Consider the following 24,698-nt stretch of genomic DNA (forward strand, 5'->3'; position numbering starts at 1 on the left):
CCATCTCCCGCCCTTGACTGCCTGCCGGCCGTCTTCTAACGTCCGTATCCCGTAATGAGATCCGCTGTCGGATCCAGTAAATCTTGTCCCCAACTTATTCGCAGTTTTACGGTCCCTACAGAACATCCTGTCAAAACTCATCGCGTGTTGACTTTACGGCGTTCGACTTCGAAGCTAGTGTGACGTCCACGTTTTGAGTTTTTAAAACGCAGAAAACGTGGCACAAGCTAGGAGAGCCGAGCTCTGTGCTCGCCGGCCAGCCTCCACTCACTGTGTGACCCTAAACCCGGTTCATTATCTGTGCTTCAAATCCCCACATTGAAAATAATCCCTGCTTGTCTTGCTCTGGCTGGACCTGACACAGACTACGTTCTGAAGGCTGAGGGAATGGAGTGGAATGAGAAGCTACTTGTATGGGTGGGAAGAAAAGTAAGATATTTTGTTGACTGGACAGTCCCTCTGCATTAATAACAGTAAGAAGTAGTATTTGAAAAGATTACAGATTTATTTACATACATTTTAAACAGGACAAGAAATCATTTTCCCACCCTAGTTAATATTTGCAGGTTATTTCAACTGGAAACAAAAAAAATCAAAACATAGCAACCCTAAGTAACTTAATCATGTCCCCTTTATCTCCCTAGCAACCCCCCTTCACCATATTTATTACAACACTCTCTTCACCCTGCCCTCTCAGATGAGCCAAGACTGCAGGGACAGCAGCTCAACTAGGAAAAGTCACAGTCTGCTTGAAGTTTTTCCATGTACTGGGTCAAAAAGGAAGCAGTCACTGAGTTGGTCCTCAAACATGTGCACTGAATTACTTTGAATGAGGTGATTAAAAGAATGAATAGATAGTGGGTAAAAGGAACAATTAAGAATGACCATTTATGGGGGGAGGGGAGGCAGTATTGCTGCATTAGTGTAGGTCAGAAGCAGGGTTCTCTTAAAACTCTGCAGCCATTTATTTACAGACATTCTAAACAGTTATATTTAAAATTTGTTAAACAGTTAATACACTAAAAATATGAAGTCAACTGTTTACGATACTAAAAACTGTTTATGACACAAGATATTTTAAAAAGCAAATCTGGGAATTCAATTCCCTTTTGACTCCAGCAGTCAATTTCTTGAGACCACGGATGTCTGGGAAATCAGTCAGTCTTTCACAAGGAACTGGCTTCTGCTCAGCTTTCCCCTCTCCCTGAGGTACGCGAACAGGTGTCGTCGCCTCCTCCACGTGACCTTTATCCCGTACTTCTCCTCTGGGGTGTCTGTAACCAGAACAGGCCCGGGCTCTGGGCTCTTGGGCGTGCTCGTGTGAAGGGAACAGCTGGGAAGGCTGTTTTCCCTCAGTTCAGAGGGAATGGGCTCTCCCTGCCCCGGGGATTCTGGGGTCTGGATGTCCGGGGGAATGAACACACATGGGAAGTCTGGAAATGTGTGTGCCGACAGCTCCCTGCAGCTCTGGGGGCTGAGCATGGGCACCAAGGGCCTTCCGGAAATGTCCTTTTCTGGTTGACTGGGGCCATCCCTGATTGCCAGGATCCCAGGTGTGGCTGAACTGGCAGAAGACTGCGGAGTCTCAAACGTTAGACATGGAAACCTGGAGCTGGTAGATTTTCGACTTGAACGCCTTGCATGGTCTCGATGATGATGCTTCCGCTTGCCTGGGAACCAGCTTTCTGCTGTTGTATCAAACTGAGGTGATACCTAAGGATTCCAAAAGAAAGAAATAAAAGTGAAGCACGCTAACTCCCAGACACAAACCTAAGGAAACTGCATCAGAGGACCAGAATCCTAAATGGGGGCCCACAACAGCAATGGACTTAAAACAGCTGCCTGAGGGACTTCCCTGGTGGCACAGTGAGTAAGAATCTGCCTGCCAACGCAGGGGACATGGGTTTGATCCCTGGTACGAGAAGATCCCGCATGTTGTAGGGCAACTAAATCCATGCACCACAACTACAGAGTCCAGCTCTAGAACCCAGGAGCCACAACTGCTGAAGTTTGAGCGCCTAGAGCCCGTGCTCCACAACAAGAGAAGCTGCCGCAGTGAGAAGCCTGTGCACTACAATGGAGAGCAGCCCCTGCTTGCTGCAACTAGAGAAAGCCCAAGTGTAGTGGCAAACACCCAGCACGGCCAAAAAAAACAACCGCTGTCTGTCTTACTGGATAACCATAGGAAGGGATGAGGGCTTTGGGCAAGTTACTCAGCCTCCCTGGCTTCATCACACCCTACAGCTGCAACACACATAACCATCTCCCTTTCAGTTCTGAGGGCAGGCCCAGCTGTCGTCTTCACCACTGATGCCCAGCACCTAGCAGGGCGCCTGGCACCTAGAGGACCCCAGTGTAGGAAGAAAGGGCTGAAGGCAGACCAGTGAGTGAGATCAGGCATGGAGAGCAGCAAGCAGGGCCTGGCGCGTGGGGAGCACTCTGTACGCATCCACGTGCTCATGCCTCCTCCCACCAACAGCGCTCTAACATCTACGCTTCCTCCCCACTCCTGAAGCCAGGGGTCCAGTTCTCCCCAGTACTCCTGCACCACATCTGTCAGGCGCTCTGGGGCAGAGCTCAGGCTTTTGTCTGGCTCTTCTGCTACACCACTTTCTGATACCCCATAGCTGTGTTCTCTTCCCGGAGCTTATAAACTGTCAAGACAGAACACATGCCATTTCTGAGAGTTTTTCTTCACTGTTTGGTCCATTAAACAGTAAACAGAGGGACTTCCCTGGCAGTCCATCAGTTGGGGCTCTCCATTTCCAAGGCAGGAGGTGTGCATTCCACCCCTGGTTGGGGAGTTAAGATCTCACAGGCCTTCCAGCCAAAAAAAAACAAAGCATAAAACAGAAAAAATGGAAAAAAAAAAAAAAAGAAAAAATGTTGGAACAAATTCAATAAAGAGTTTAAAAATGGTCCACATTAAAAAACCCCCCCAAAACAGTAAATAGACTACTTAGCTAAAAATTCCACCTCTCACGTGAAGCTCAGGGAACAATCTCATTTTTCACTCACTCTGCCATTTATCTGACTTTCTCACCCGGCTACCAGATACTTTTATACTGAACTCTTTCAGGGGAACTGGTGGGGGAAAGACTCCAATTCCAGTCCACCCATGCCCCAGCCTGAACTTAGGCGAAAAGATGCAGCAGAGAAGACGGCTGAGGACGGAGGGAAAGTGAGCACTGCCTCCTTGTCCCTGAGTCCATGAGGCTCCTAAATTCTTTGGCAGCCCTGGTCACGGGGCAGAGTATGCACTCTGAGAAGCCTGGCAGAGCAGAAATCAAGGCAGGAACCCTACCCAGGAAGTGATGGTGTTGTGGTCCACAGGCTTGCTGGGCACCTGTCTAGTGTGGGTGACCACGGGAAGCTGGGGAGATCGACAGCGGTGTTTGGGGGCCTCCAGTGGTTGTTGGTGGAATAGCAGCTGGGGTTTCTGGGCAGCTTGGCGGCGCTTTTTCCTGGGAGGCATCAACGGGTGAGAGAAGAGCAGTTAGCAACTGCATGATGCTGGCTGTCGGCAGGTCCGGGGAGAGGCTCCACTTCCAACCCATGCCTGCAGAGAAGAAACAAATGCCAGGAGAAAACAACCCGGTGATTCCCCAGCTCCTCCTCACACTCTGCCAGCCATTTCTGCTAGCAGCTTGCAGCCCTACCATAAGGGGTGGGCTGGCATACCTAGCCCAGCTTCCTACAGCTGCAACACACAGCACTTCCCACTCAACAAACATCGCCCCAGTGAAAACTTATCAAGCGCGGCCTAAGCACCCTGCTGGGTGCTAGGAGTTCAAAGATGAATAACCACTTATTGCATCATCATTTATGGGGTGCCAATCACTTGTACTGAGTGACTTCACTTTCACTTTTCACTTTCATGCATTGGAGAAGGAAATGGCAACCCACTCCAGTATGGAGAATACTGGAGAATCCCAGGGACAGAGGAGCCTAGTGGGCTGCCGTCTATGGTGTCACACAGAGTCAGACACGACTGAAGTGACTTAGCAGCAACCACGTGTACAGACACGGCCCGTGCCTGTCTTCAAAGACCTGAAAGTCTAGCAGAGGGAGGCAGTTACAATAATGGGAGCCGTGCTTCCCTCCACTGCCCCCGGGGAGGCTCTCTGGGGAGGGTCACACCTGACCTAGGTACAGAAGGGCAGGAAAAGCCAAAAAACGAGGGGTGAGGGTGGGGGCTGGGGGCAGCTCCAGGCTGAGGAGCAGCACACACAAAGCAGAGACGTGAGGAGCTCGGTGAACCCAGGGACCGCATGGAGCTGGACACAGGGCAGGAGAAGACAAAAGAACACAGGCTCGACGTGGTATCAGGACCAGGTCGGAAAACCAGGTGGACCACCTGAGTTTGGACTCTGGCCTAAGTAGTCAGGGCAGATTCTCAAGCGGACAGATATCGTCACACTTGCATTTCTTTTTTCAACTTTTACCCCAGCTGATTTTGAACACAGGAAAAAAAAAACAAAGTTAATAACACGAGCTGCTATGTGCCCATCACTCAGCTCCAACAGCCTTAAACCCACGACCAGTCACAACCCATCCACACCCCATCCATTTCCCCTACCGATTTATAATTCTCAAAACATGATATTCCCAGTCATGATATCATTCCTAGTAACACAACCCATATAAATATTTGAAAACTATAGGTATTATACGGGCTTCCCTTGTGGCTCAGCTAGTAGAGAATCTGTCTGCAATGCGGGAGACCTGGGTTCGAACCCTGGGTTGGGAAGATCCCCTGGAGAAGGGAAAGGCTACCCACTCCAGTATTCTGGCCTGCAGAATTCCATGGACTATATAGTCCATGGGGTCGCAAAGAGTCAGACACGACTTAGTGACTTTCACCTCACTTATAGGTATTATACATATTTATATACTAATGTATTAAATATACTTATTTACATACTATCCAGTTCAGTTCAGTTCAGTCACTCAGTCATGTCCGACTCTTTGCGACCCCATGAATTGCAGCACGCCAGGCCTCCCTGTCCATCACCAACTCCCAGAGTTCACTCAGACTCACGTCCATCGAGTCAGTGATGCCATCCAGCCATCTCATCCTCTGTTGTCCCCTTCTCCTCCTGCCCCCAGTCCCTCCCAGCATCAGAGTCTTTTCCAATGAGTCAACTCTTCGCATGAGGTCGCCAAAGTACTGGAGTTTCAGCTTTAGCATCATTCCTTCCAAAGAAATCCCAGGGCTGATCTCCTTCAGAATGGACTGGTTGGATCTCCTTGCAGTTAGTATTCGTGTATTTACATACATTCATATGTTTGAATGTGCAAATTCCTTAAATAGTAAATATCCAGTGTTCACATTTTCAGTTGTCTCATAGGTACCATAATTTTTTCTGTGTGCTTTTGTCTTAAGACAGATCTTCCAGGCAACAGAGGCGAGAGCAAGTGTCCTGGAAGCAGAGGGACCAGTAAGGTTATTGTGTTGTCTGAGAACCGCTGGGGCCTGCACCCAGGCTGTGTCAGTAGAGATGGGAGGCTGGAGGCAGAGGCAGGGTCAACAGGCCCCACCGGCTAATGAAAAGTCTGAGACGGTGTCCAGGAAATCTAGCAATGGGAGGGGCCACCAGGCATCGAGGAGAGACAGTCACACGGCAGAACAGGCGGGTTCCATCAGATAGCCATGACCCTTCATTCAGTGAACAACAAAGCCACACGCTCTGATCTGTGTTACTAGGCAGTGGAGAATCAGGTGAAGAAAAATAAGGACGAAGTCTCTACCCTCCGGAATCTAACATTTTAGGGAGAGCGCAGGTAGGAAATACATCCATTTGCTCATTCATTCATTCAACACATATTTACTGAGTGCCTACTGTGTTCTGGGCAGTTACGGGTGCTGGAAATATATACCAGGTTACAAAATTAAATCCCTGCCCTCGTGGTGCTTACATCTAGTTGAGGGAGTGATTAGAGGTACCGAGAAAAGTGAAATTGGCATTCAAGGCTGAGGTGACCCAGGCCTATTTGAGACAGGGTTGTCTGGCAAGGCCTATCTCAAAAACGATATTTGAGCAAAGACCTGAAGGCAGAAATGAGAACAAGCGGACAAAGGAAAGATGTGAGAAAGAATATTGCAGACTGAAAGAACAGTAAGTGCAAAGACTGCCAGATGGGACTGTGCCTGACTCGCTCAGGAAGCAGTAAGGCTCAGCCCGGCTAGACTGGAGAGTGGAAGGAAGTGAAGCCAGTTCACATGACACAAGGTCAAGGCAAGGTCAAGGCCTGGGTTGCATTATTCTCAGTGTGCTAGGAAGTCGCTGCAGGGTTCAGGACAGGGAAGGAACATAATCCGATTTATACTCTTACAAAATAACTCTTGGTGCTTTGTAAGGAAAGGTGGGTTGGGAAGAGGAAAGTGAAAGGGAAGTCGCTCAGTAATGTCCGACTCTTTGCAGCCCCATGGACTGTAGCTCCTCTGTCCATGGGATTTTCCAGGCAAGAATATTGGAGTGGGCTGCCATTTTCTTCTCCAGGAGATCTTCCCAACCCAGGGATTGAACCGGGGTCTCCTGCATTGCAGGCAGACACTTTACCGTCTGAGCCACTGAGAAGAGGGGGCATGGACAAAGGGAGCAAAGAAGCAAGTTAGAAGGCCTCCATGGAGCCAGCGGAGAGATGACAGTGGTGGCAATATTTCCAGTGAGCAGTGCTCCAGTCAACAGCACACTCAAAGTCCCCAGCCTCATGGGGACCCCACACTGTTTAGCAGTCCTACTGTGTCCTGATCAACTCATTTTCCCCACAAAGATCATCTTAAAACTTTAGAACTCCTCTCCCAACCAACTGCCTTACTTCCTCCTACACAAAGAACACAGGAGGCATCAAAGGAAACACCCTCAGCTTCCAGGAAGCAGCCACACATCTGCACCCTTTTTGCTATAACCAGAGGTCGGTCCCTTTCGCTACAGGGGCCTCACCCTCTGCTGGGTTTTGGAGCCTGCCTCACTCTGTACACCTTTCTCAGGCAATCACCCGCTTACATGTCTATAACCACCTCAAAGTAGGTGAGTTAAGACTCAATGCAGGGGGCCCAGGTTCCGTCTTTGGTTGGGGAACTGGATCCCATATACCACAACTAAGACCTGGGGCAGCCAAATAAATAAATAGTTCTTTTCAAAATACTAACAAAGGCAAATTTCTAAAATAAAAATACTCTTCTCTTGGGGAGGGCAGTTGAGGGGTAGGCAAAATAAATGACGGAGGTCAAGAGGTACAAACTTCCAGTTATAAAACAAATACACCGTAGGATGTAATATGGGGCTTCCCAGGTGGCACCAGTGGTAAAGAACCCGCTTGCCAATGTAAGAAATGTAAGAGAGAGATGTGGGTTCAATCTCTGGGTCAGGAAGCTCCCCTGGAGGAGGGCATGGCAACCCACTCCAGTATTCTTGCCTGGAGAATCCCCACGAACAGAGGAGACAAGTGGGCTACAGTCCATGGAGCTACAGTTCATGTACAGTCTATGCGCTACAGTTGCATAAGAGTCAGACACGACCGAAGCGACTTAGCACACACGCACAGAATGTAATATACATTGTGGTCACTATAGTCAGTATTGTATTTCAAATCTGAGAGTTGCCAAGAAAATAAACTTAAAAAGTTTTCATCACAGGACTTCCCTGGTGGTCTAGTGACTAAGACTCCACACTCCCAATGCAGGGGCCCAGGTTCGATCCCTGGTCAGAAACTAGATCCCACGTGATGCAACTAAGACCCAGCATAGCCAAATACATAAAGATATATTTTTTTTTAAGTTCTCATGACAAGGCAAAAAGTTTTTGTCACTATGATGATGGGTGGTAACTAGACTTATTGTGATCACTTTGCAATGTATAATAAATACCAAATCATTATGTTGTACACCTAAAACTAACATAATGTGCTATGACAATTATACTTGTGGAGGGGTGGAGCTTAGATGTATGGGATTCAGTGATATAGTTCAGGATTAAATGTGGGATCACAATCAATGGCAATCTACTTTTGAGACTTGTTAGATGCAACTCAAAATTTGATAAAAAGCATTTCTCCTGTGTGAAAAATAATACTATTACCCTACCCTTCTCTCCTTCTCTCCACTACCCGAAGTTCCAATAATTATGGCCTGGTGTAATGCAGTAGTCTAACTGGTCTACCCTAACCTCTGGCACCCCCTGCCGGGGGACGTTTTGGAAATGCAAAGCTGATCTCCACTCCCTCCTGCTTGAAACGTTTGTTTGGGGCAAGAACGAAACTCCTCCGTGGTGGCTCAGGCCCTGTTGCTCTGGTTCCAGTGTCATCGCCCACAGTCCGCCCTTGTCGCTTAGCTCAAACCCCTCAGATATATTCTTCAGCCTTTGTGCTGCCCCTGCTTCCTCCTGTCATATGGTCCTTCAGCTCAGTCACTCAGTCGTGTCCGACTCTTTGTGACCCCATGAATCGCAGCACGCCAGGCCTCCCTGTCCATCACCAGCTCCCGGAGTTCACCCAAACTCATGTCCATCGAGTCAGTGATGCCATCCAGCCATCTCATCCTCTGTCGTCCCCTTCTCCTCCTGCCCCCAATCCCTCCCAGCATCAGTCTTTTCCAATGAGTCAACTCTTCGCATGAGGTCGCCAAAGTACTGGAGTTTCAGCTCTAGCATCATTCCTTCCAAAGAACAACCAGGACTGATCTCCTTCAGAATGGACTGGTTGGATCTCCTTGCAGTCCAAGGGACTCTCAAGAGTCTTCTCCAACACCACAGTTCAAAAGCATCAATTCTTCCGCGCTCAGCTTTCTTCACAGTCCAACTCTCACATCCATACATGACTACTGGAAAAACCATAGCCTTGACTAGACGGACCTTTGTTGGCAAAGTAATGTCTCTGCTTTTGAATATGCTATCTAGGTTGGTCATAACTTTCCTTCCAAGGAGTAAGCGTCTTTGTACCCCCTCAATTCCCTTGTCCTGGAGTGTCTCCTTCCCTTGTTTGCATAACGGCCTCAGATCTCAGACCAAGCTTTCAGTCAGTTCATCAGAAATGCCTTTCTGGGTACTTCCCTGGGGGAGGCGGGGGTTGCGGGGGTGGTGAGGTCCAGCGGCTGAGACTCTGCGCTCCCAAAGCAAGGGGCACGGGTGAGATCCCTGGTCAGGAACTAGATGCCCCAGGCTACAACTAAGACCTGGTGCAGCCAAATAAATAAATATTTTTTTAAAAAAGAAAGAAAAGAAATGCCTTTCTCACCTAACTTAAGGCAAGATCTCCTTATTTACATACTCAGTTATCCCTGAGCTCTGTTACTACTTCACAGCTGTAATTCTTCATTTGCTTAAATACGCAACTCGACGGGAGCTTGTGTGAGCCCCTCCTACCTCCCTACAGACTGTAAGCTCGGAAGAAAGACGCCAGTATCTCGCCCCGCCACTGCATCCCAGAGCCGCCCAGCACATGGCAGGCGCTCAACTAAAAACGTGCTAAATAAGCAAAACAAAGTCCATTACTACAAAGAAAAGACGGCGAGGGACCGGGCGGGAGGAGATCAGAGCTCCAAGATTCGGAGCGGAGGCGAAGGTCCGCGGCGTGCGCGATCATTTTTAAGGAAGGAACCAGAGCGAGGGGGTCGTAGCCCGCTTCGGGCTGCTCGGGGGGCCAGGACGCTCGCTGCCCGGGAGGTCGACGGGGGACAGTACCCCCGCAGCGAGAAACCGGGGACCGGGGGAGAGCACGGGGCGGCCGGGGGTCCCTACTGTCCCCCGGGGTCCCTCGCGTCCCACCGCGGAGCCCTCCTGCGCCCTCCCGCCACGAGCCTACGGCCCCACCCGCCGCCGCTCGGCCCGGCCGCCCGGTCAGCACGCCGCTCGGCTCGCCTCACCGGCCTCACCCGCCGCCGATCGGTCCGCCCTGCCTGCCCACCGAGGCAGACGATCCACCCGCCCACCTCGCCGGCCCCGCGGCGCCGCCTCACCTGCCCGTCCCGCCGCCGCCGCCACCGATACGCCCGCCTCTCCCGCCCTCCCGGCCCGGAGCCCCGCCCGCCGCCGGCGTCCCGGCCGAACGCGGATACAAAGCCGACGCTGATTGGTCACGCTCGTCACGTGACCGCAACGCTCCGCCGGCGCCAATTTCAAACAGCGGAACAAACTGAAAGCCCCAGAGCGGGACCCCACCCCCGGCCCGGGCCTGGGACACCCTCCCCCCCCTCCCCTCCCCCGCCGGGATCCCGGGATTCCCCGCCCCGCAGCCGGGGTCTCGGTCAGGCCCGCAGGTCGGAGCAGCGCCGAGCCGCCCGGAGCCGACGGTGCAGCGAGGTGAGTGGGCGACTGGCTGGAGGCCCGGGGCCGGCGGGCGCGGAGAGCTGGCTCCGGCCAGGGGGTTGCGGGGGACTGGCGACAGTGCGCCGTGCTGCTGCATCCAGCCTCCCGGGCCCCCACCCCCCCCTCACCTCTCCCACTAAGCCCCCCAGCCTTTCCCCTGGGGCTGGGGTCCCTCTAAGCTTACTGCGCTGGTTGCCGCGGCTCGCACTCTCCCCTGAGCCCAGGTGCTCTCCCTTCTAGGTAACCCAGTCTCCACTGCGCCCTGTCCCAGGACCCTCCTCCGGGTTCCAGAGACCCCCGCAGCCTTGCCCTGGTCTGGATGATGGTGAGTCCCCGGGAGCCGCTCCGGAAATCTCCCGGCTAGAAAGTGTTGGCAATGGTAGCAAGTAAGCTGGTCAGAGTAGAAGGAAAAATTAAGACGCTTTAGACCAGGAAAATATCTTTTTGGGGGCGAGGAAAAAATACTAGCATCTACTGATTGATGGGTGGAGGGAGGAAGGGAGGGCGGAAGAGATAGGAGGTGGAAGTAAAACTGAGATTTGAAGGTAGAGGAAACCTAGATATAAAGGAAAGGGAGGCAGCAGAGTGGAGAGGGTCTGTGACCTCTAAGCAGGTGGCAAATGTCAGACGAGCGTGACAGTCATTTCTAGGGAGATTGCAGATATTCTAAAGACGAGGCAGACAGTTATTCTGTCTCTCAAAGTACCTCTCAGCAGAATTTCACTACTTCACACAATAGTAGAGTATGCCATGGATCTGTCAAAATCAACAAAACACAATTTTTAAAAGATAAAACTCTTCCTTAATGCACAGCACTAGTCAGGAGACAAGGATTATAGTCTTGGTTCTGGAAGAGAAGTTAAGCAAGATGGTAACATGCTTAGAAAGTTGAAATATGAACAAGCATATGCACGTACTAAAATGTCGCTATATAAATAGTTTGCAAATTGTGAAAGAAAAAAATGTATATACTTTTTTTTAAGATCAGTGCTAGCATAATAGTCCATGAAACGATGTCACCCCTCAGCATTACTCTGGGTGTTGAATAGAGCAGTTTCCCTTCTGTCTGAAGTCTTGTGCACTGGGAGATGATTTCTTCAACGGTGTGACAGTAGTATAATGGTACAATCTGCCTTTTTCCTCTGATTCTTCGGGCTCAGACCAAGTGGTCTATGCTAGAATGGATCCTGGGATCAGAGTTCTGTCAGGATGGCCTGTTCCAGGGTCCTCATCCTGACAGTTACCGCAAGTGGTCTGTGTTAGACTAGGCAAGAAGAGACATTTCCACATTTTTGTAGCTTCTCCGCTTGTTTCTGTAGCTGAACATTCCTTTTGGCCATGCCCCAGGGCTTGCAGATCTCAGTTCCCCAGCCAGTGGTTGAACCCACACCCTTGGCAGTGAAAGTGCAGAGTCCTAACGGGCTGAACCACCAGGGAATTCCCAAAACATTCTTCATCTTCCAGAGCCTTGACTATGTGGACCTACAGCCAACCTTATCCCACTTTCCCCCTTTGAATTTCTTGTTTGCTTCAGTTTTGTCTATAGAACTCATCTCCTTATAGTCCGCGGTCCTTGCAGAGACCCAGGGAGCATTCACCTGGGCCTGTGGGTTCACACTCCTGGTCACATGATGAGGAAGACCCCTCCCTAACAGAACCTCCTTCTCAGCCTAACAAACCTTTGACCTCCCACTGACCCTTGCCCTTTGCAGGGTCCACGCTTGTGATGCTCAATGGAGAGTGAAAGCGCAGATTCATGATGAAAACTAGCCCCCGTAGGCCATTGATTCTCAAAAGACGGAGGCTGCCCCTTCCTGTTCACAATGCTCCAGGTGACACAGCAGAGGAGGAGCCGAAGGGGCCCCCTGCCCAACAAGAGCCTGCTCAAGCGCAAGCCCCCAAGGAGGTGGCAGAGCCCAACCCCTGCAAGTTTCCAGCCGGAATCAAGATCCTGAACCACCCAACCATGCCCAACACCCAAGTGGTGGTCGTCCCCAACAATGCCAACATCCAGAGCATCATCACAGCACTGACCGCCAAAGGGAAGGAGAGTGGCAGCAGTGGGCCCAACAAGTTCATCCTCATCAGCTGTGGGGGAGCCCCCACTCCCCCTCCAGGACCCCAGCATCAAGCCCAAACCAGCAAGGACCCCAAGAGGACAGAAGTGATCACCGAGACCCTGGGACCAAAGTCTGCAACTGGGGATGAGAATCTTCCAAGACCAGCGGGAGCCCTTCCTGGGCAGAAATGGAAGAACTGTGGTATGTGGTCCGTAAGGCAAAGGGGGGAGGAGCCAGCCTTCGCTCTCTGGTGTAAGGACCATAGTCAGCCATGCTGATACCTAGGGCACACACACAGGTGTCTGCCTGAACTGGGGGAAAGTCTTGCCTTCCTTCATGCTGAAACCTTGACCCAGATCTTTGGGCCCTGTCGACAGGGTTGCAATGTAATTCAGCATTCTGTTGCCTTCTTTATATTGGAAAAGGATTTGTTTATTATTCTATTTCTCCTTTGCAGTGACCACATAAGGAAGTAGGAATCTTTCTCCATCTTAATAAAGGAGAAACACGAGATGGAAAAATGACTTACTTTGTTGAGATGTTCGATCATGCTTTTTGTAAGGTTGCCTTGACCAATCTCTGAGGCTCAGGGTGGCTCAGGTTGAAATGCAACTTGAGCCCTGCTCCTGAATTTCTCCTGAAATCCTAAAAGGGCACCGTAGATTCAGCATGCGCAATCCCTGTGCTTAAGGGCAGAGGTCCTGGAGAGGTGATCCCTGATCGCAGTCATCACCTGGAGAGGTGATGCCTAACTGCCAGTCTCGGTGGACCTGCCAGGCAGGGAATCGGGCACCGAAGTGGTGTCTTGGGTTGTCTCCCCTGTAGCTGGCGGTGAGGCAGCCAGCTGCCCCCTGGACAACAGCTTGACCAACATCCAGTGGCTTGGAAAGATGACTTCCGACGGGCTGGGCTCCTGCAGCATCAAGCAAGAGGTGGAAGAAAAGGAGAATCGTCACCTGGAGCAGAGTCAGGCCAAGGTGAATGAACAGTCCTGTCCCCCACCAGGGCAGTCAGAGCCAGTACAGGGAATTTCTAAGAAGGGAAGTAGGTCAAGTAGGCTGTGGAGCAGAATTGCCAAGTTTTCATGTTAGCACTTTATTTAGTGTTATTCTGCATAATTTGGAGCTCCCTTTCTGCCTGGGATCTTCCCTGCTACCCCTATCTGGGAAATTTCCTTGAGGGCAGATTCCTCTGGCTCACCCTGTACCCTGTCAGCACTGGGTTTAACACTCTATCCTTAGCAGGTACTTAGTATTCAGGGACTAATGAAGAGGCCTGAGTTCAGAAAGCCCCTTGAACTTTAAAGAGGTATTCCGACAGTGGAAAAGGAGTACAGCATTTTTAACAAGATTGCTTTATTAGAAGACAAATTAACAGCAAATAAAATGAGTTGTGAATTTTAAATACCTCTCCAATCAAAATTGATTTGACCCATTTGTGTGGTCTGGGTTTATTTTTCATGGTTGCTCTTCATATATACCCTTAATTCCTCATTCAACAGATTTGGTGGGGTTTTTTTGGCCTTGTCAGCAGCATGTGGAGATTTTAGCTCTCCCACCAGAGATCAAACTCTTGCCTCCTGCTTTGGAAATGTGGGGTTTAACCACTAGACTGCCAGGGAAGTCCCGTCAATAATTTTTAAAGGGGAAAATTTACGTGAATGTGTGCATAAGTGAAAATTGAGCTGTTCACTTAAAACTTGTGTACTTTATAAAGTTATGGCTCAGTTTTTTTGAGGGGAAAGGGGGCTGTGCCTCATAGCTTGTGGGATCTTATAACAGTTCCCCGACCAGGGATCGAACCCAGGCCACCACAATGAAATTGCCAAGCCCTAACCACTGGACCTCTAGGGAATTCCCAAAGCAGGGAGTTGATTTTTCGGGTTTTGTTGTGGCTGCACCTCGCAACTTATAGGATCTTGGTTCCCTGACCAGGGATTGAACCCACACCCCTGGTAGTAAAAGCACAGTCCTAACCACTGGACCGCCAGGGAATTCCCTGAAGTTATAGCTCAATCTTTTTAAACATGGATGATCAGATCTTTGCCTCAGACTTATCCAGATGTGTGCATTGCTGACCTTTGTCTGCCCACACTTTGGGGAATATTTCTGTTCTACAAACACTGAAAGGAGATGGGTTTGTTCACATCACATCAGGAGCAGGAATCGGACTAAGACCTAGGTCCCTCAACCCTGAGGTCTGAAAAACGGGTATAGTTTTAACATACGATCGGTGCTTTAAGGTCATAATATATGCCCAGACTTTCCTGAAAGGTTTCAACCAGCAATGACTAGATGGACTTCTGTTTATTACCGGGCAATATTCTCAACAAAATGACCGATGACAGAGAAGTGGTCCTGTGTTCAGAGACTAGATGGGATCGTCTCCAAAATCCTTCCTGATCCTAAAGTTCTCTTCTATAGAACAGTGGTCTCGGATGAGTTTGTTTCTGTTCCGGTCTGTGGGAGAAAAGCTTTCTCTAGAGAGTGTTCTTAAGGTGGGGGTGGGGCAGGGGAGGCCTTGTGACCCCTCCTTTCATGGCCTATTTTTCTTTCCCTCTGGCTTCTCAGAGCCCTCAGGTGGAGAGGCCCCCTGGAGCGTCGGCACCCTGGCCGGACTCCGTGTCTGAACGACCCCCATACTCCTACATGGCCATGATACAATTTGCCATCAACAGCACAGAGAGGAAGCGCATGACCCTGAAAGACATCTACTCTTGGATCGAGGACCACTTCCCCTATTTCAAGCACATCGCCAAGCCAGGCTGGAAGGTATCATGTCCCGCAACAACCACAGTCTAGGTCGCCCAGGCCTGTCGTTTTGTCTGCACAGCAGAGTGGTAGTCTGTGTCTGGTGCGGGGGGAGGAGTTAAGTGCCGATGATGCTAGAACCGGAAACAATAGTCGTATCTTTTGGACTGAGACTTGACCCTACTGAATCCGGGCAAAACCATCAGTAAGAGCCCTGCAGCCACTTCATCTGTCGCTCCCTGGGTAATGCACACTCTTCAGTGACGCTCAGAGCCCACTTCTAAGCTACACTGAATAGCGGTTAGAGTGTCTAGGTAGCTTTATGAAAAGATATTGATGAAAAAAAAATAATCTGGGAGCCGCAAGATCCAAGGTTCACCTCCTGTAAAGTCACATCTCTTCTCCAGTAGGTGGGGATGTTCTCTGCCTCATGTTCATGGGAAAACATGCCCTGGAGCCATAGCTCATGCAGGTCTCATAGCCACAGCTCAGGGGCCCTACGGATGCTCTGTCCCAAGCCAAGGGGCTTTTGGATTGTTTTCCCCACAGCAGGAATCTTTTTTATAGTTTTTATTTATTTACTTATTTTTAATTTGCACATAGCTGCTTTACAATATTGTGTGGGTTTCTCTTGTTCAACAACATGAATCAGCTATATACATATATCCCCTCCCTCTTGAGCCTCCCCCCTGACCCCAGCCCAGCCCTCTCAGTCATCGCAGAGCACCAAGCTGAGCTCCCTATGCTATTCTGCAGCTTCCCTCTGGCTGGCTGTCTTACGCATGGAGGCATATGTCAGGCACATGTCAGCATGTGTCAGTGCTGCTCCCCCAGTTCATCCCACCCTCCCCTTCCCCACCATTTCCACCAGTCTGCTCTCGACGTCTCTGTCTCTATTCCTGCCCTGCAGCTAGGTTCGTCTGTACCATTTTTCTAGAGTCCATATATATATGTTAATAGACGATGTTTATTTTTTTCTTTCTGACTCAGTTCACTCTATAACAGGCTCTAGGTTCATCCACGTCTCTGCAAATGACTTAAATGTGTTCCTTTTCGTGGCCAAGTAATATTCCGCTGTATATATGTACTGTAACTTCTTTATCCATTCATCTATCAGTGGACATCTAGGTCACAGCAGAACTCTCAGCCTCACACTCTCACCTCAACTAAATTCCCCAGCTTCCCGATTTCTTTTTTATTTTTTTGCTGCACCTTGTGACTTGCAGGATCTCAGTCCCCCGACCAGGCTTTGAACCTGGGCCCCAGCAGTGAGAGCACCGCGTCCTAACTGCTGGCGCACCAGGGAACTCCCCAGCATTGTAATTTCTCCCCCCACCTCTCTGGCTACCGGTTATTGCCACAGCCTCACTCATCTTTCCCAGCCCCCAACAGCTGTCCAGGTCTCTGCTTTATCACCACCTCAGCAACAGCCCCGGTCTCTGTCCCTACTAGACAGCTGGGTTGGTGGCTCAGGTCACCTAGCCTACCAAGCGGACAGTCCCAAGAGCAGCCAGCAAGCAAGGTTATGAGACACGAAGCCAGGGGCTAACCTCCTCGGGGCCATCAGAGGTGGCGCTCCCAGGACAGAGTAGCTGATGAGCTGTGTCCTCTACTTTCAGAACTCCATCCGCCACAACCTCTCTCTACATGACATGTTCGTCCGTGAGACATCTGCCAACGGCAAGGTCTCCTTCTGGACCATTCACCCCAGTGCCAATCGCTACCTGACACTTGACCAGGTATTTAAGGTAAGTGTACTGGTTTTGTCCAAACAGAGCCAGTGCTGGAGGCCATGATGTCCATCTCAAAAGAAAACAAGTCCTTGGTGGGGAAGTGGGGGGCAGGCAGCCAAACTTTGGATAGGAATCCATCCTTCCACGCCCCCCGCCCCGCCCCACCCCAACCCCAGCTGCCAGCATCCTAAATAAAGCAAACTTTCCTCTCCACCAAAAAATAAGAAAGAAGCAAGTCCTCCTTGGGATGAGCTTGTCTGCTAAGGGCAGAGTTAAGGGCCAACCATCCCCTAAGGAACAGCACCTTCTCTGCTAGACCAGGCCCCAGAGAGGACTTCCTCTTCCAGAAAGGGGACCTCCTGGGGCAGGGTGGCCCCTACTGCCCTGTGATAAGAACTGCCTAGGATACTTCTTAAAATACAGCCTCCCAAGCCCCTCTTGGGGCTTCTGATTCAGTAGGCCTGGGATGAGCCCAGGAGTGTTTTTAGCAAGAATCTCAGGTGATTCTTAGAAAGTCTAGGAAACATGGGGTTAAAAAGCCGATCTTTACAGTGGAGAGTAGAAACGGAGCCTACAGAATCTCTCGTCAGAAGTGATCACTTTGGGGCTTCAGAGTGCCCACAAGGCTGCCACTAGCTGCCTCCACTGTCCCGGGAGAGCCCATAGTTGAGGGTGGCCCTGGGCGTCCATCCGGAGTAGGTGTATCCATCTGGTCAGCTTGACTGCACTGGTGGTAACTTGGTCTCATTTCTCTCCCACGATGCCCATCCACCACCAGCCACTGGACCCAGGGTCTGCACACTCGCCCGAGCACTCGGAATCAGTAAGGTTCTTTCCCTCCCGCTCGGGGCTCAGCCTTGTTACCCCTCCACGCTCAGCATGGCTTCGGTGACAGGGACAAGGTGTTAGCCGGAGATGGGAGCCTGTGGCCGTGCGCCTGCCAGCCCTGAACGCAGAGCCTTGCTTCTGGGCATCAGAACACTGGTGACCGCCACCGCCTCCCACTCCCGTGGACTCATCAAGGTGGCCTGAGCAGAGCAGCATGTGGCAGGGGGACCCGCCACAGGCTCACCAAAGGATGCTGATGAGGTGCACGGCACAGGTCCAATGGGCAGCCGTTGCTCTCTCTTCTCTACCTGGCTTTTCTTTGCCCTCCTAGAGCTCCATGCTTTGCACCCTGGGGGTGAGGACACCTAGATGAGGTGGGAGGATCGCCCGCCGCCCTGTGCCTCTGCTGCCACCTTCCTGGGACCAGGCGGTCGGTCCACTCCGTGCCCGGTCCCGGAGCAGGCGGTCGGTCCACTCCATGCCCGGTCCCGGAGCAGCTGGTGGGGTCCCCTACCCAGTCCCCCTGCCCTCCTGACCCAGGTCTGTCTCTCTCCCTCTCTGTCCCAAACAGCAGCAGAAACGGCCCAACCCTGATCTCCGCCGGAACGTGGCCATCAAAACCGAACTCCCCCTGGGTGCACGTTAGTACAGGGGGAGGCCTGGTCCCTGGGCACACCCACAGGGGGGCAGATGCGGGAGTCAGGGCCCAGGGAAGGAGAGCAAAGAACCCAGGGCTGGGAGGGGACCCGGCCCTGGACCTTGCTCCCGACCCATCGTGTTCCCCCAGGGCGGAAGATGAAGCCACTACTGCCGCGGGTCAGCTCATACCTGGTGCCCATCCAGTTCCCCGCGAACCCGTCGCTGGTGCTGCAGCCCTCGGTCAAGGTGCCCTTGCCCCTGGCGGCCTCGCTCTCAGAGCTTGCCCGCCACAGCAAGCGAGTCCGCATCGCCCCCAAGGTCAGTGCCTTAGGTCTTCTCCGAGGAAAGACTCCAGTCCGTGACGGGCTCTGCTTCGTGTCCGTTGAGAAGCTTGTAAATTTAGTGGGTAGACCAGGTATCGACGCACAGGAAAATGCAATAGTGTTAGAGCCAAAAAGGAACTTGTTAGGGACTTCCCTGGTGGTCCAGTGGTTAAGACTCCACACTCCCAGTGCAGAGGGCATGGGTTTGATCCCTGGTCAAAAAACTAAGATCCTGCATGACACTCAGCATAGCCTTAAAAAAAAAAAATCCTAGTAAACTATCCTTAAAAAAAAAAATTCCCAATAAAAAGGAACTTTACAATGTAAGCGATGTTAGAAGGCCCACATGTGCCTGATGAGTTTGTGAGAATTGAGATGAGGGTGATTGTTATAGGAGATGGGCTTGGACGGTTCAGGAAGAGTTCACTAGGGAAGCAGGCTTAAGAAGTAGGTCGGGGCAGCAGTGTGGAGAGGGCCTTGTAAAGGGCATGGCCTGGGGCACGCCCAGTCACAACCATAGAGTGGCTGGACAGTCTAGCCCTGGGTTTCTCGACCTCCAAACAGCTGACATTCAGGGCTTCCCAGGTGGCGCTAGTGGTAAAGTACCAGCCTGCCAGTGCCGGAGACGTAAGACACTCGAGTTCGATCCCTGGGTGGGAAGATCCCCTGGAGAAGGAAATGGCAACCCACTTCAGTGTTCCTGCCTGGAAAATCCCATGGATAGAGGAGCCTGGTGGGCTACAGTCCATGGGGTGGTAAAGAGTCTGAGGCGACTGAGCATGCACAGTGCTTTGTGAGGGCGAGGTGCACCCTGTGCCCTGAGGGATGCTTAGCAACCGCATCCATGGTCTCTTTGCTGGATACCAGGAGCACCGCCTGGTGTGACAGTTAGGACATCTTCTGGTGTTGCTGAGAGTCCCCTGGGGAGAGCTGCTCCTGGCTGAGATCAGCAGTCGAGCTGGAATGCTGGAGAGGGCAAGTTACACCCCCACCATGACATAGAGAAGAATCTGTGAGCAGGACCTGGCCCGTAACAAATTAAGGAAGGGCCCCTCTGCCCCTTTCTCAGAGATGGAAGTAGCTGCAATTTCAGATAAAGAGACTTGGGTTTGCTTTTGTTTTTTAATTTAAAAATATCACTTTCAGTTCAGTTCAGTCGCTCAGTCGTGTCTGACTCTTTGCGACCCCATGAATCGCAGCACGCCAGGCCTCCCTGTCCATCACCAACTCCCGGAGTTCACTCAAACTCAAGTCCATCGAGTCAGTGATGCCATCCAGCCATCTCATCCTCTGTCATCCCCTTCTTCTCCTGCCCCCAATCCCTCCCAGCATCAGAGTCTTTTCCAATGAGTCAACTCTTTGCATGAGGTGGCCAAAGTACTGGAGTTTCAGCTTTAGCATCATTCATTCCAAAGAACACCCAGGGCTGATCTCCTTCAGAATGGACTGGTTGAATCTCCTTGCAGTCCAAGGGCCTCTCAAGAGTCGTCTCCAACACCACAGTTCAAAAGCATCAATTCTTCAGCGCTCAGCCTTCTTCACAGTCCAACTCTCACATCCATACATGACTATAGCCTTGACTAGATGGACCTTTGTTGGCAAAGTAATGTCTCTGCTTTTGAATATGCTATCTAGGTTGCTCATAACTTTTCTTCCAAGGAGTAAGTGTCTTTTAATTTCATGGCTGCTATCACCATCTGCAGTGATTTTGTAGCCCCCAAAAATAAAGTCTGACACTGTTTCCACTGTTTCCCCATCTATTTCCCATGAAATGTTGGGACCAGATGCCATGATCTTCGTTTTCTGAATGTTGAGCTTTAAGCCAACTTTTTCACTCTCCTCTTTCACTTTCATCAAGAGGCTTTTGAGTTCCTCTTCACTTTCTGCCATAAGATTGGTGTCATCTGCATATCTGAGGTTATTGATATTTCTCCCGGCAATCTTGATTCCAGCTTGTGCTTCTTCCAGTCCAGCATTGTATACATAAAAGTATACATACCAGCGTAGATAATTTTCCTTAAATGCATTCATGTGATTGTAGCATGGATAGTGTTTTTGTTTCGATGCAGTCTTGTAGTTTTTCCTCCTTCATTTTGCCTCTCCTCACCTTCCCCATGTCCCCCCTGCTCCCCGTGATAAGCCATGTTGACAGTTTAGCACGCCTTCTCCCATGACTCATTCACGCTCTTAGCATGCTCTGCGTACATGGATCACCGTAACCATGATACACATACTCACACACCACCCGGAGCTTCGACAGTGGGGTCGTATTACACTTTCTTCCCCATGGAAATTCTTCCAATCACTTGGCATCGCTCTAATTCACTTTTTTTTTTTTTTAATATATATATTTTTTTAATGTGGACCTTTTTTTTTTAAGTCTTTATTGTATTTGTTACAATATTGCTTCTATTTTATGTCTTGGTTTTTTGGCCTCCAGGGATGTGGGATCTTAGCTCGCCAACCAGGGGTCGAACTCAGGTCCCCTGCATTGGAAGGCGGATTCTGGATCACCAGGGAAGCTCCTTATTCACTATTTTTTCATGGCACATAATAGTCCATGATGTGACTTTGCCATAAATTTTCTAACCATTCTGCTGTCATGGGCACATTTTTTCAGGCTTTTTCTGCCCTATGACCAACATTGTAATAAATACCTTTGCAAGTATCTTTCTTGCTGGTGCTTTTATTTCTGTGGGTAGAGAACAAGACATGAGATTGCCGAGGGGGCAAGTGTTTTAAAGTTTATTAAATACTGCAGGATTGATTTTAAGAAAAATCTGTGGTAACTCACATACATACCAACAAGACCCATTTGCTGGCAATTGGTATCATCACCCTTTTACAATATTTGCCCATGTCCAGTGTGTGAAGGATACTTGCTTATTTCATTTCATCTTCTCCTTATGCGTAAGTCAGCAGCCGCTCACCACGCTCAGTCACTTGGAATTGTTCACTGTGAGATGCTTATTTACATCACGGACTGTCTTCTTACAGGGATTTGTTAAAAAGTGTATAACTTGGTATTTTCAGATATTTTTTACTCCTCTTGCTTGCTTCTTAACTTTATGATCTCTCTTGCCACAGTAAGATTTCTATTTTTATATAGTCAAATATGTCGCTCTTCTCTTTTACAGCTTCTGGAGTTCCAGTCTTGGTTTAGAAGGTTTATCCTACTGCTGACCCTCAGATTATAAACGTACTCTAGAGAGTACATCTCTAGATTTCCTTTCAGGATTTGAATGGTTTTAGTTTTTCTGTTTAAGTCCTTGTATGAAACAGACATCCACTTTTATTTTCTCTTGGATGGGTGCTAATTACACCAGCACCATAGAAAATGCTCTTTTTGCCCCCAGAATTAAACCACCACCTTCATCACACGGTCTCATATTTAATAGTCTTCAAGACCTTGAAGACAAGAGGAACGGCACCAAACCAGCACGTCATTCGTCTCAGTGATAAGCTTGTGTCCCGCCCCCCACCTCGCCCCGGTGCCTGATGGCCTCTGTGGGGCTCCCTTTCAGCGTGTCCTGCTTCCCTTCCAGGTGCTGCTAGCGGATGAGGGGGTGGCCTCTCTGCCCACGGCAGGACCGGTGACAGAGGAGAAGCTACTCCTCGCGGAAGGACTCTCTCCTCTGCTTCCTGTCCCGTCCATCAAGGAGGAAGACGTCCATCCTGGGGAGGAGACACCACATCTAGGGAGGCCCATCAAAGTCGAGAGCCCACCCCTTGAAGCGTGGCCTTCACCCTGCCCATCGGTCAAGGAAGAGTCATCCCACTCCTGGGAGGACTCGTCCTGCTCCCCAACCCCCAGGCCCAAGAAGTCCTCCAGCACTGGGTCCAGGTCCCCCACCCGCCGTGTCTCCGACCTGCTGGTGATCAAACGCAGGGAGGGGCGGGAGATGAGCCGGTCTCGGAGGAAACAGCACCTCGTGCCGCCCCGCCTGGAGGAGCCTGAGCTGCTCCTCTCCGAGGGCCCGGGGGCTCCCCAACCAGCCCTGGCAGGGCCCCCGCAGCCTACCTGCCAGCCCGGCTCCCCGCCAGAAGACGGAGGCCCCTTTAAGACACCCATTAAGGAGATGCTGCCCACCTCCTCCACCCCCAGCAAATCTGCCCTCCCCACGACCCCTGAGTCCTGGAGGCTCACACCCCCAGCCAAAGTCGGGGGGCTCGACTTCAGCCCCGTACGAACCCCCCAGGGTGCCTTTGGCCCCCTGCCGGGCTCCCTGGAGCTCGCGGATCTCAGTGCCACCCCTCTGAAAAGCGTCCCCCTCTTTGACTCCCCCCGAGAGCTCCTCAATTCCGAACCCTTTGACCTCGCCACTGACCCCTTCGGCAGCTGCCTGCCCTCCGACATGGAGGTCCCCAAGCCGGGTTCCCCCGAGCCGCAGGTGGCCGGCCTCTCGGCCAACCGCTCTCTGACCGAGGGCCTGATCCTGGACACGATGAATGACAGCCTCAGCAAAATCTTGCTGGACATCAGCTTCCCTGGCCTGGAGGAGGACCTGCTGGGCCCCGGCAGCGTTGGCTGGACTCAGTGCATTCCTGACCTGCGGTAGAGGCAGGGCTCCTGCCCCTCAAGCCATCCACTCACTCTCCAGGCGCTCGGGGGCCGGCCTTCCGAGTCCTCTGCGAGGACAGTCTGCAGGGGCCATCCACTCGCCCAGTGCCCCACTCCCCGGACTGGCGATGCTACAGCAGGCGCCCTGTCTGAGCCACTCCTGGGCCTTCTGCAAGCAGCAAGGTCCTGGGGGCTGGTCTCTATGCCCCCAACTCCCCACCAGGCACTGAGGGTGGGAACAGCAGAAACAGGGTGAGAAGGGAGGAGGGGCCCCCAGACCGTTGGCATCTGTGCCCAACAACATCCCTCCGCCTTCCCTGCTGCATGCAAGGTGGCCCTTGTAAATAGTGTATATGCTCCAAATTATCCTCTAATTATAAACGTAAGCCTATCTTCTTAGATCATTATCCAGAGACTGCCAGAAGAGGGGTAGGATGACGGGGCGGGGGTTCCAGTTTGCTTCTGTCCCTTGCTTTTGGCTCCTGGAGGCGGGAGGGCTGCAATGCACGGTTCCTTCGGGGCCCCTCCCTCGAGAGTTCCTCGCAGTGGGTGCCCAGAGGAGCGGGTCTGCCTGCCAGGGTGCCTCGCACTGCTCTTCCCTCCCACCAGCCCCCATTTCCAAGTCAGCTTTCCTGCACGAAGAAATCCTGGTAAAGGGGGCCCTTATTATGGGTCAAGAGTTGAGGTGGGGGTGGAAGTACCTGGACCAGAGTGGCTGCCCCCACATGCCCAAGAGACGTTTCTCTGATCAGGAACCTAATCATGCCAGAGAGACACGACAGAAGGTGGAGGCCAGCCAGCCTGCCCGCCTTACCTGGCCTGCCTGCCCACCTTAGCTGGCACCACTGCTTCGTAGAGAGCCGCCCTGGGTCCCTGCTGACCACGTACACAGGCCCCGGCTCCAGAACACTACTGTAACTACCTACCCAATAAAGCCCAAGGGCACGTGCTGGTCTGTGCGCGCTGGTGTCTGGTCCCTGCGGCGTGAGGAGGGGCTGGGAAGGAAAGCGTGTGACAGTGAACCTGGCGATGGGGAAGATGCAAGGCTTGAGGGCCCTGGAAGGAGAGTGCAGAGGGCTTCAGCCTGGTCACCGCACTCCCCACACCCCACCCCCATCCCCACCCTGGTACCTCCTCTAACTCAGCAGTCAGCTGCAGGTCTCCCATGCTGGTCCCTCATAACAGTCCTCTTTTCGGGATCTCTGAACCTGCTGGAGGAATTTGGGCCTTTTGGAGAGAGCTCCCTAAGAGAGAGGCCTACCCAGCAACCCCCCAGCCCCCAACGTTAGGGAAGGATGCCTGCGAGCCAGCGACCCTGCCTTTCTCCCCCTGCCTTCCTAGCAAGAAATCCCTCCCCTGAAGCAGCTCCTGTTACAAGTTCTATCCCCCACCCACCTCACCTGAAAGGCAGCCAGGTACTAAGGGACAGGTGAGCCCTCCCAGGGAGGGGTAAGGGCCTCCTCCCTGCGTTGCCACCCAGGAAGTATCGCCATAGCA

The 24,698-nt window shown here is 51.5% G+C and overlaps 3 protein-coding genes and 1 long non-coding RNA gene across 9 annotated transcripts; 2 read left to right on the forward strand and 2 right to left on the reverse strand.

Annotated features, from left to right (window-relative positions):
• Nucleotides 1–484: 484 nt before the first annotated feature.
• RHNO1 (RAD9-HUS1-RAD1 interacting nuclear orphan 1) lies at nt 485–10,036 on the reverse strand. 2 transcript variants are annotated; one of them, XM_019961697.2, is made up of 3 exons: nt 9,959–10,036; nt 3,305–3,559; nt 485–1,713 (listed from the first exon to the last, which is right to left on the reverse strand). In XM_019961697.2, the coding sequence occupies exons 2-3, from the start codon at nt 3,473–3,475 to the stop codon at nt 1,159–1,161; spliced, it is 726 nt and encodes a 241-aa protein (XP_019817256.2). In that variant the 5' UTR covers nt 3,476–3,559; nt 9,959–10,036; the 3' UTR covers nt 485–1,158. The 2 variants fall into 2 exon arrangements, with proteins under 2 accessions (XP_019817256.2, XP_070646395.1); XM_070790294.1 differs by lacking the exon at nt 9,959–10,036 and adding an exon at nt 9,866–9,939.
• On the forward strand, nt 7,011–12,051 carry LOC139183047 (proline-rich protein 2-like). Its single transcript, XM_070788789.1, has 4 exons — nt 7,011–7,030; nt 9,647–10,385; nt 10,548–10,632; nt 12,020–12,051. Exons 1-4 carry the CDS (start codon nt 7,011–7,013, stop codon nt 12,049–12,051), a joined length of 876 nt encoding a protein of 291 aa, XP_070644890.1.
• FOXM1 (forkhead box M1) lies at nt 10,162–24,160 on the forward strand. Of its 3 annotated transcripts, XM_019961698.2 has the most exons (10): nt 10,162–10,301; nt 10,548–10,632; nt 12,020–12,568; nt 13,193–13,344; nt 14,938–15,138; nt 16,737–16,865; nt 17,629–17,673; nt 18,250–18,319; nt 18,466–18,635; nt 22,186–24,160. In XM_019961698.2, the coding sequence occupies exons 3-10, from the start codon at nt 12,064–12,066 to the stop codon at nt 23,197–23,199; spliced, it is 2,286 nt and encodes a 761-aa protein (XP_019817257.2). In that variant the 5' UTR covers nt 10,162–10,301; nt 10,548–10,632; nt 12,020–12,063; the 3' UTR covers nt 23,200–24,160. The 3 variants fall into 3 exon arrangements, with proteins under 3 accessions (XP_019817257.2, XP_070646396.1, XP_070646397.1); XM_070790295.1 differs by lacking the exon at nt 17,629–17,673; XM_070790296.1 differs by lacking the exons at nt 18,466–18,635; nt 22,186–24,160 and having other exon boundaries at nt 17,629–18,314.
• LOC139183226 (uncharacterized) lies at nt 22,201–24,670 on the reverse strand. 3 transcript variants are annotated; one of them, XR_011566791.1, is made up of 4 exons: nt 24,602–24,670; nt 24,333–24,412; nt 24,128–24,257; nt 22,201–22,315 (listed from the first exon to the last, which is right to left on the reverse strand). It is a non-coding gene; the product is annotated as an uncharacterized lncRNA (long non-coding RNA). The 3 variants fall into 3 exon arrangements; XR_011566790.1 differs by having other exon boundaries at nt 24,333–24,409; nt 24,602–24,669; XR_011566789.1 differs by lacking the exon at nt 24,602–24,670 and having other exon boundaries at nt 24,333–24,527.
• Nucleotides 24,671–24,698: the final 28 nt, after the last annotated feature.

This window comes from Bos indicus, chromosome 5 (assembly GCF_029378745.1).
Source record: "Bos indicus isolate NIAB-ARS_2022 breed Sahiwal x Tharparkar chromosome 5, NIAB-ARS_B.indTharparkar_mat_pri_1.0, whole genome shotgun sequence".
Taxonomy (NCBI): Eukaryota; Metazoa; Chordata; class Mammalia; order Artiodactyla; family Bovidae; genus Bos; species Bos indicus.